Raw genomic sequence first — 11,199 nt, forward strand, 5'->3', positions numbered from 1 at the left:
CTTTCATAGACATGTTTGGCACATGTGTGTCACCATGTACAGGAAAATTGGGGTGATTTGGAGGTGGTGGAAAAATTCTCCTTTTTTCAAAAACTGGCTTAAGTTGACCAAATGGTCCCTCCGGAATGCGGGCATTTTTTCGACCACCTCCAAATCACCTCAATTTTGGCACACATGATCTCTTGCACAAACAATGCTAGGTTTCTAAGGTTTTGTATTTTTTTGAATTTTTTTGAATTTATAATGCCCTCTAGACTGACTGCTGAAAACATCGGTCTATGCCTCAAGGGGGCATTGTAAAATAATTTTTTCCAAAAATTTCTTTCATAGACATGTTTGGCACATGTGTGTCACCATGTACAAGAAAATTTGGGTGATTTGGAGGAGGTGATTTGGGTGATTTGGAGGAGGTGGTGGGCAATGTCAGTTCGAAAACTCTAGAGATACTTCCTCAACCAATGATGCGACCCAGGGACCTTCATGCAAAAACTAGGCACCTGCATGCAAGAGTCGGGGACCTGCATGTGAATAGTGATTCATCAAGGCCTTGACAGCTGCTGGCACAGCGGCTGCCGCCCAATTTGCATGCAGCGAAGATGAACGTGCATGGAGGTTTCTCAAATATTTCCAAGCACACCCTACTGGCCCCCGCTTATTTAAAAAATACATCAGTCATTAATGATCTATAAATGAAGAATATGCATGATGATTATGAATATGCGTGCAGAAATACATCACAAAAATTATTCTACTCGAAAATAACAAGTGCTCCATGCTAGCCCTTATTCCTGTTCGAAATACATCATCATTCTTAAAGTTGGACATCAAATGATACACACAGAAAATGAAAACGAAAGATGTCGAACTAATACAGTAACATGGCAGTACAACCGCACTTCACTAAATTACTGTCACGATGAAATAGAATGTAAAGACCACGTCACACAAAGCTGAATGGCACACGACTTTCTCTGGCTCATCGTCAGTTCATGCTGTATGTAGACATCACAGTTCAGCCTCGAGATCCTACACAGAAGAATAGAATAAATCACATGGACATCAATTATGAGTAAAACACATGCAAAAAATAAATATGAACATATTTCGTACCTCTAGCAATTTAGCGCATTTACGTCGATTGTGACCAGGATTCTTGCAATAGCCACACATATTCTGTGATCTTGACTTCTTTGTCTTTGCCTGCAGCCTTTTCTTCGGTGCACCTCGGCCTGGCACATGCACGGGATCCAGAACCTTATCAACTTTCTCCGAGTGCGGCATCAACGGGCCAAACCTAATGCTGTTATGCTGAGCATTAGTTGACTCCTTGTTGTCAGCTTGTTCAAAACATGATTGCTTGCCATGATGTTGTGCTTCCAAAAGCATCTTTAGACGGTGATAGTCCTCATCAGAGTGGCATGCCTTGAAACTTGCGGCGTGACTACAATTCCGCAACTCGCGGTACCTCTGCAGGCTTACCGAATAGTCATACATCTGGTTTTTTCTGGTAGGTGCGTATGCACATTTTGCATTCATAGTCCACCTAGTGGGAACGCAACAACTGGGCAGAATTGTTTGTTTTAAAATCCCGAATATGTAAAAAATGTGGGAACATGGTGTGCCTGCGCATTCCAGCTTACGGCAAGAACAACTCACCCTGTGCAAAAGACCTCCTTGCTCTTCAGTGCGCACTCCAAACTTTTTATCCATTCTTTCCTGCTTGGACACAACATAAGTGGAATCTTCTGATCCATCTAGTATCTCTCTCATCTGACATTTGCTGACAGCATCTATGCTCCATAAGACCATCTTAAAGACACTAGGTGTGAAAACTGTTGCGGCGTGTTTCTCAAGCGGCGAAGCATTTTCCTCTGTAAATGGAACGGACTGCAAGGCTTCGACGTCTTGGAGAGCTTCGTTAATCCGTCGCGACGCAAGGCAACGCTCATAGTGCTCTAGCATTTCAAACAACGACATCTTACCCTCAAGATGCGTATGTAGCACAGAGTTCAAGCTCTCACTCCTCTGATTGCTGCTCAATCCTAGGAAACAACGCCCCTCAAGATATGGAGCACACCACAACTTTCTCATCTGATACATCTGATGCAGCCAAGACTCCTCACTGGTTACTTTATTCCGTTGTAAGAATTGTATCCATTTTATCTCATGCTCTTCAATGAAAGAAGTATCATAAATGAAAGATCTGAATTCCTCCTTTACGTCGTCATCATGCAGATGGCGTACAATGTTCTGCTGAATGTGCCATATACATAGTCTATGGTTTGAGTCTGGCCAGACCACCCTGATTGCTCTCTGCATTGCAAGGTCCCCATCTGTGATCACAGATATCGGATGCTTCTGTGCCATGCAATCAGAAAAGGTCCGCAACATCCACTCGTATGCCTGGCTTGTTTCATGAGAAATTATACCACCGCCAAAAATAACAGTGCTGCGGTGGTGATTCAACCCGACAAACGGCACGAATGGCAGATTGTATTTGTTGGTTCTGTATGTGCTATCGAAAACAATGACGTCTCCGAAAGCCTCGTAGTCAAGTCGCGATTGACTATCAGCCCAGAACAGTCCCTTCAGATGGCCATGCTCGTCTACCAAGTACTTGAAGAAAAAATCCACATCTCGCTCTCGCCTCGCCATCATGTGCATGATCACCGTATTAGCATCACCGACACTGATTGTCTCCTGCTTATTAGCATGGCAGAAATTATAAATGTCCCTCTTTATGCATCCAACCTTATCAAATCCACCGTATTGAAAGCACAAAATATCCATAATACGGTATTTGCGGATCCCACATTTTTCCATGTCCGCAATGTCCGCTTTCTGCTCATCGCTAATTCGTCTGTGCGAACGCAGCAGACAAGAAAGATCCCGTGGGGCTAGAGGATGGATGTGCTCATCGATGAAATCCTTGACAAACCACCGACCGGTTTCCTCCTGTCTCGTAATGACCAATTTAGCATTACACCCAACACGAGTTAAACTTCGTGGCCTCCTCTTTCTATCTTCCATCTTTCTTTTCATGTGCTTCTCTTCGTGAAACCCTTCACGACTACACACAATTTTCCTTAAAATTATGTATTTGTTGGATCCATCCCACTCAACGTAGCTTTTCCTCACACTAAAACCTTTTTCAAGAGCATATTTGTTGTAGAATTCATAGCCTTCAGCCTCACTATCAAACATCTTGCTGACAACATTTAGATACTCGAACATACTCTCATCACTTGCATACGCCATGTCTTCCTGCATATGACATGTGAGGGAAACCAATCATCAACATCTTTCTGTTTATCAATGTTGCAGGTGTAAAATAGCTCATAGGCAAAGACAAGTGCATGGAAAAGACTTTGCTCGTTTGACATGTGAGGGAAACCAATCATCAACGCCCAAGTTTAATTCCCCGCAAGATCGGACGGCTAATAAAAATCAGACGTGATCAGAGATGTAAGTACTGCTAAATTGAATTGCATGCACTAGGAAAACCTAAATCGATGATGACTAAACAAATCTAAGTAGGAAGTGCAGGCTACGAATCAAAGTAAGTTGAGATTCAGGCGATTCATACCTTAAGATGCAAGTCCGGAAGCGATGGGATCAGTGGGGGGCTTTCTCCTATACCGCCGCCGCCGTCGCCACCGACACTGCCGCCGCAGATGTCACGCCTTATTCTTCTTCCTGCCGCCGACCACGTCTTTTATAGTGAAGGGGACCAGGAGGAGGACGAGAACGACGCCGATGACGGTGAATTGGTTCCTCTCGCCGGGCTCGTCGGACAGAAGGAAGAGGACGAGAAGGAGGACTTGACCGAGCTACTAGATCTAGACGTGGTTCTGGTCGAGAAGGAGGACTTGACCGAGCTACTAGATCTAGACGTGGTTCTGGTCGTGGACGTGATCGGTTGAATTTTTTTTTACCCTGGACCATTATGCCCTTCTCTGATTAAACTAATTAAGTTAATTCATTTTTAATCCCCCACCAGATCGGACGGCTAATAAAAATCGAAGGGGTAAGTACTTGAAAGTACTCCCAGTACCGCCCCAATCACCGTAAAAGGGCTCTCTCCTCATACCCAAACAAATCTGCCTTCTGCACCAGATTCCCACCTCTCCTCGTCCAATTCAATGTCTGTGTTCAAGCTCCTGATCTCCCGTCTAACAATGGTCATTACGAGCTACGCACATGTAAGGTCATTGATCCAATCAACAGGAACATTGCCCTTCGCTGCCAGATTCCTCAAGAAATTTATCAGGAGATGCATTTTGCTGGCACTTCCTATGGTCAACTAATTTGCGGCCGTGCTGGATATTGTCTTGTTGTTGATGTGTTCAGTGGTGCCGTGGTTTCTCCCCCACGTCTCCCATTCAGCGGTGATTTTGAGTTTGGGAGGGAGTTCTACTTCAGTGGCACTTTGACGGCTCCCATTGCATCACCCAACTCACACCTCCTTGTCAGTACTGCAATATCCCTGTTTGATTGGCCGGTCGGAAGTAACTCTTGGTCTGAACTCCAGCTTTCTGATGAATCGATAGAACAGATTGTGGAATTCAATGGTCAGTTCATCGCCATGGATGATTGTTATAAGATCTACGCCTTGCAGCTGTCCCCCCAGCTTGGTCTGCAGGAGATAACAACTGAGTGGGTCGGTCACCTGTCCCCAAGCTCGTACACGAAACCATGGCTAGTGGTCTGCGGCGATATGCTTCTCATGGTTTCCTGTTTCTGGACAGTGAGCTCAGGCAGCTCAGTGAGCCCCGGGCCGGCAAGCTGCAGCCCCTTTGGGTGTATCCAAGCATGTTCTACACTGATGCGCAGTGACCACCGTGCGCATCCACGGGCTTGCTGCTCCACAAGCTCCTGATGAAAATCCCCCCCTGCAACACAGAGTAGGGGCTTTTGCAACTTGGGCGGTGCCATCGTAGCATTAGCACTTAGAACATTTGTAGCAGTTTGGTAAACCAGTATCTAGAGCCTGGGAGATTAGTGCTTAGAGCTAGTTAGGAGTAGTCAAGCTTCTAAGTCAGTACTATTACTTCAGCTGTGTTGTTTAATTATGCGCTGGATGATGTGTAATACTTTGAACTACCTGTTTCTTGTCTCTGCTCCAGTGACACGACTTCTAAGCTTCTACGTCGCGTTGACTCAGTTTCATTGTACGTATTTCTGCATGCCCTTGGCTTCTATCACTGGACAAGCTCGTTGATTGGAAGTTCTGGTACAATGGTAAAGAAGACCAGAACTGTCAATGTTATTGGAATGGATAATCAGAATTGCTTGTGCAAGATTTTACTTTGGTCTGGGAGCTAAAATATACCACTAATAGCATCAGATTCACCTCGATGCAATACTGTGTTGCTGTGTAATAGGTAGCTCATTCTGGCATGTTGTTGAAGGATACTTTGACAAGAACCCTCCTGTGTATCTTCAGTTCCATCGCTGGTCTGCTCCTTTTCTCTGTTCAGAGAACACAGTCTGAACATGTGGTGTTTGTTCTCTTCCTCCTATGAAGTATAGACAGAATTACAATTACAGTAAAAAGTAGGAAATCCAAAGAGATTCATATTCCAACTTGTCTATTGGATAGTTCATAAAACAAAATGCAGGATTATACATTTTGGAGAGGTGGTGGCGAGCCAAAGTTCAAAATGTTTTGAGATAAAAATTGAAGTCTGCTATTTTAATCAGAATCCAATCCAAGCCTACTTTATTTGTTACATAAATAAATTCCATCGGGAGGACGATGCTCCTTGCCAACATAGCAGCCCCTGACACTGAAATGAGGTGTGTGTCGACCTTCGCCAATTGCATCTCCATTGTGTCTTCCATCAATTTCTCTGATAAGCTGAATAACATGTGGGGTTTTCGTTACCTCAAATATTTCCTTCAGGTTTTTATGCTAGGCCTCGCTCAGCGCAGCCCACTGAACAGGAGCATTTGGACTTAATGGGCCGATGGTCCTAGCAGCAATGACAACAAAATCAGTTAAGTAATTTTAGTTCCATAGCACCAGAGCATAGCTCCAAGAGAATCCTTGGCATATAAAAGGGGATTTTATCAGTCATGTCATGCTCTAGTAATTTACACAGCAGCACAAGACCATTTCAAGAAACCGTTAAATATAATGAAGAACAAGTATTTGATGCAAAGATTGTTGATATGATGTAGCTTAACAGCAGAGAAGATTACAAACTATAATTTCCAGAAAAAGCATAGAGTGGAGGTCAACCCTTAATTTAAAGTGAATGGACAAACCATACAATCTGATTTACATGTAGATATGATTTTTAAAGTTTTGAACAGAATACTTAAAATGCTACTCCACAGTCAAAGTTCTAAAACGTTGACTAAACGCGTGTCTAAAACATCAGCTATTTGTGATATATACGAGATTACAAAATGGGCCTCACAAAAGGATAAAACCTGGATCTATGCTGGGCATGTAAAGTGATGACCGATGAGTCATATGGATTACTGATCTTGCATGACAGTCAGATAACATGTGTCAAAAAGTATATTTGATGATCATCCAAGATTAGACTTGTAGCACCACCTAACACAATCATACCAAATGATCAGTTAGAAAAGGGGAAAAACAGACACTTTACAAAAGCTATCTAGGAAAGAAATGGGATGCAGCAAATCATGCCATGATACCTATAAATATAATACCAAAGAAGATCCTCATCCATCATCCTTTAACCAAATATATATATCAAATCAAACTAATAACCAGACATCATGAAGACCTTGTTCATCCTCGCTCTCCTCACCCTCGAGGGGACCAACGCTGTTGCGCAGTTGGACACTACCTGTAACCAGGGCTCCGAGCAATGTCAGCAGCAGCAACAACCATGGCAACAATGGCAGCAGCAGATGGACCCATGTGTGCAATTCCTGCGGCACCAATGCAGCACAGTGACACTGCCATTTGTGCAGTCGCGTATGTGGCAACTTAGCAGTTGCCATATAATGCGACACCAGTGCTGCCAGCAGCTAGCGCAGATCCCAGAACAGTTCAGGTGCCATGCTATCCACAACGTGGCTCAAGCCATCATGCAGCCGCAGCCCCAACAGCAGTGGCAGGGCATGTACCAGCCCCAGCAACAAGCTCCGCTTGAGATCATGATGATGTCGCTTCAGATCTTGCCGTCGATGTGCAGCGTGTACGTCCCGGCATACTGCCAGGTGTAGCGGTGGATGAGTCTGTGAATCAGTAAGAGTGCCTGTACTAGTTGCAACTTGGAAATAACAACCAACATCTGTTTCTGGATGAATAAAGGATTTTCCTGACTAACATTGCATGTCTTGCATGATAGATGAAATCTAAGACGCATCTGACTGAACTGGACCATCATCATACTCTGTGCCTCAAAAGTTTACAGCATGGAGAGAGAGAGAGTACATGAAGAAGATGTTGGAAATATGAGCAATTTACCAAATGATTTTATTAGCAGAAATACTAGATAAAGCATGACTAATATAGCAGAGATAAAACAAGTCATGCTATCTGATAGAGAGAAGGTAAATAGCATCTGCATGTGTGAACTAGAATCAAACATATCTAGAGCAGACACTAGAGCCAGAAACTGCAGGAGAACCTCAAACAGAAAGAGCATGAATATGTAGGTACAGCAGCAGAAGCACTGGTCTTGGGGTCAGCATCCTTGCCAGCCATGTCGTCGAAGAGGTTGTCGACGTCGGGGAAGAAGTCATCGTTGAGGAAGTGGTCGTCGGTGTCTGGAGCGTCCATGATCAACAGGTCAGTAGTCGCGTAAAGCGCTCCCCAAAAACCTTATCACCCTTCTCCCGTACAGGACTGAAAGAGGTGCGGTTCCGGAGGCCTACTGTCCCAACTTGCAGTGCACGCCGCAAAGCGGGATGTGGAAGATCGTAGCAGCAGCTCAAAGATTGGAACTCAGTGGCGAGAGGGAGATTATCCAGCAGTCGAAGGGATGTGCCGTTCGCATTCAGTCTCCACTATAGTAAAAATCTTTTCAGCTTCCATGTGACTTTTCGTATACCAGTTGTGCGTGGCAAAAATTTAGACATCGGCTCATTCCCGCAACCCGCGGCTCGTCGTGCCGAGGCGGGCGGCGAAGGAGTACGCGTGAATGTCCCTCTTGTTCTCATGCTCATACATGTGGGGAAACAACCTCCCTTGTAAGGAGGTCCAACTCCGACCAAACTAGCAATGTGGGACTAAACTTTGGTTCCACCTCTTGCATTGCACGAATGGGCTGTGTGGGCCTTTAGGATTTATTAGGAATTTCTGGAATTGTATTGGACTGGCCCAAAATATGGATAAAATTCCAGCAGAAGAGAGACCAGATCAAGGGATATACATACATGAACGAGCTTTATACAAAAAATTAACGGATTTGATAACAGCATTGGCATACCCAGACTTCTTGTTCAGTACAAATGATAAACCTCAACCAAAATGCTACAAATCAATTAAATGTTACTCAGTACAAACTAATTGATTGAGAAACGGAAGAGACAGGTAAGGGTGGGTGAGCGCGAAAAATGCCAACGAAGGCCGAGCTCTAGTGAGCTCATTTTCAAATTTTATTTTTCCGGAGCGCAAAAAAATCCAAATTTTATCTAGTGAGCTCAACGAAGACGACCGCTTGCCAGACGCCGGGACGCCGACTCCACCGCCTGCTCTTTCTGCAAGGCCTGTGCTCTCCCCCCTCCACTCTCTCCCAAACCCTAGATAGCTCCAATCTTTTTTATTTGTTCATTTGTCGCTTATATTTGTTCATGTAGCAACAGCGCGCTCTGTGTTTGTTGGCAGGATTAGATTCATGCAAGTGCAAGATATCTGGGATGGATGTCATGTCAGGGTGACAGGGTCTACTTTATTTTTCTTAGCAGAAAAATAGATTGTTTTGTGTACAACGTGCCCCGCGAAACAATGTAAAGCAGCACGCATAAATATTTTGGTGCACTGAGCGTTCTCGTATCTATGGGACATTGTTGTCGCTAGAGTTTCCGGCCAGGACCTTTTCACTCTTCAGTCTCGTGTTCTGAAGATGTTATGTAGCTTATCCATTAGACCTATTTGAAGAGGGTTCCGTTACTAACATGTTTACTTTCATTGTAGGTAACGTATTTGGTTTCAAAGCCCTACGTGCTCTACGTTTGGAGGATCTACGAATTCCCCCTACTTATTCAAAAACTTTCCAAGGCCTGCCTCATGGTATCCAAGTTGAAAGAGATAAGTTGAACAAGTATGGTCGTCCTTTATTGGGATGTACTATTAAACCAAAATTGGGATTATCCGCAAAAAATTATGGTAGAGCGTGTTATGAGTGTCTACGTGGTGGACTTGATTTTACCAAAGATGATGAAAACGTAAACTCACAACCATTTATGCGCTGGAGAGACCGTTTTGTCTTTTGTGCCGAAGCTACTTATAAATCACAGGCCGAAACCGGTGAAATCAAGGGGCATTACTTGAATGCGACTGCGGGTACATGTGAAGAAATGATTAAGAGAGCTGTATTTGCAAGAGAATTAGGGGTTCCTATTGTAATGCATGACTACTTAACCGGGGGATTCACCGCAAATACTACTTTGGCTCATTATTGCCGCGACAATGGCCTACTTCTTCACATTCACCGTGCAATGCATGCAGTTATTGATAGACAGAAAAATCATGGTATGCATTTCCGTGTATTAGCTAAAGCATTGCGTATGTCTGGGGGAGATCATATCCACTCCGATACAGTAGTAGGTAAGTTAGAAGGGGAACGCGAAATGACTTTAGGTTTTGTTGATTTATTGCGCGATGATTTTATTGAAAAAGATCGTGCTCGTGGTATCTTTTTCACTCAGGACTGGGTATCCATGCCAGGTGTTATACCGGTAGCTTCAGGTGGTATTCATGTTTGGCATATGCCAGCTCTGACCGAAATCTTTGGGGATTACGGTACCTTGGTACTCCCTCAAGTAGCGATGGAGTACCACTTAAATCTGACCCTCCACATAGGAGGGTAGTTTAGTCTTTTCTCCTCTTAATTAGGTCAGTTTCTGATTTCTAATCGGATCATCCGTCCTATCACCAACGCAGCTGCCATCACATTATAGCGATTACGTCTCCATGATGACCACGCCATTGCTGCCTGACATCTGCTCTTTTTCACAGGCACCGATCAAGAGCGAGTGGATAGAAGTTAGGAATGATAGAAAACTTGTTTCAGTCAATGGATGAATATGTCTCCTTTGCGCTGGAAGTTATCGATCAAACATAATTTGGCTACAAGTTCTCGAAAACCACACAAATTTTATAACATGTACAAAAGAAATTAAAACAGAAAATATAAGTATTATTGTGGAATACACGCAAGAGACATCAGGCTCGCAAGAAGTTCGTCAGCAGCCCAACAGAGTCCAATCAAAGCAGCCTCTCACCGTCCTTCCATAGTCCATATTGAACCCAGTCAGTCAGATCAACTGAACATTTGTACAACTGCAGTGCCGACGTGATAGATCTCCGGCCAGCCTGATGATCCCGCCTCGCCGTAGTCATCCTGCTTTAGTGCGTTCGAGTTTCCAATTTCGCGAGAAAGCAAACGCGCTCGCGGTGTGGCGGCGGCGCCGCCCAGCCCTGGTCGGCGACCATTCCCGGCAGATGCCACTCCAGCAAGTCCGTGGCCCTATGGTTGTCTGTCTCTTGTAATCGGGCAGATCATAGTGGCCGGCGGCAGCTATCCTATTGAAGAATTAGGCTTTTTTAGGGATTAAAATTAGGGTTCTTGCGATCGAGTTGAATAGCTATTATGTCTCAGCCGTGATGCATTGTGTTTTTACATGGAATCAGTTTACCTTTTTACCCCCAAGCACGAGATACTCCCTGCTTTTTTCAGTTGGTACTCTCTCATACACACGTTGGAGTACCAACAGTCGTCCATCATTGGATCAAGAGAAATGGAGGGCTCATATTCATTTAGGGGTACTGTAAAGGAGCTCGTCTGACTATATTGGGTTTCCCGTTTTCTGCACTTTATTGGGTTTATAGTTTCTACTGTGTTGAGCTTGAGCATCAGATATTCAGAATCAACTGATGAGTTGGATTGTAGCAGCTCAGAAATCATCCACTTTACCCGAGCGACTGCCGTTTTCTGCTAATTTTTGGCTCTGTGCTGCATAAGAATGGTGACGGTGTATCCCATCATG

General features: G+C 44.2%; 2 protein-coding genes across 2 annotated transcripts; both read left to right on the plus strand.

Moving 5' to 3' along the window:
• Positions 1–6,714: 6,714 nt before the first annotated feature.
• LOC123168166 (avenin-like b1) lies at positions 6,715–7,312 on the plus strand. The gene has a single exon (XM_044586036.1). The coding sequence runs from the start codon at positions 6,757–6,759 to the stop codon at positions 7,207–7,209; it is 453 nt and encodes a 150-aa protein (XP_044441971.1). The 5' UTR covers positions 6,715–6,756; the 3' UTR covers positions 7,210–7,312.
• Positions 7,313–9,116: 1,804 nt separating this feature from the next.
• Positions 9,117–9,947, plus strand: LOC123166275 (ribulose bisphosphate carboxylase large chain; the record flags this gene model as incomplete). The annotated part of the gene is given in 1 exon segment (XM_044584049.1): positions 9,117–9,947. A coding segment is annotated over 1 exon segment (831 nt), but the record flags the coding sequence as incomplete, so codon positions are not given.
• Positions 9,948–11,199: the final 1,252 nt, after the last annotated feature.

Source organism: Triticum aestivum, chromosome 7D (assembly GCF_018294505.1).
Source record: "Triticum aestivum cultivar Chinese Spring chromosome 7D, IWGSC CS RefSeq v2.1, whole genome shotgun sequence".
Taxonomy (NCBI): Eukaryota; Viridiplantae; Streptophyta; class Magnoliopsida; order Poales; family Poaceae; genus Triticum; species Triticum aestivum.

Bases quoted from the DNA above. Each gene is read 5' to 3' on its own strand.
- LOC123168166 (XM_044586036.1), top strand. From the start codon at position 6,757: ATGAAGACCTTGTTCATCCTCGCTCTCCTCACCCTCGAGGGGACCAAC.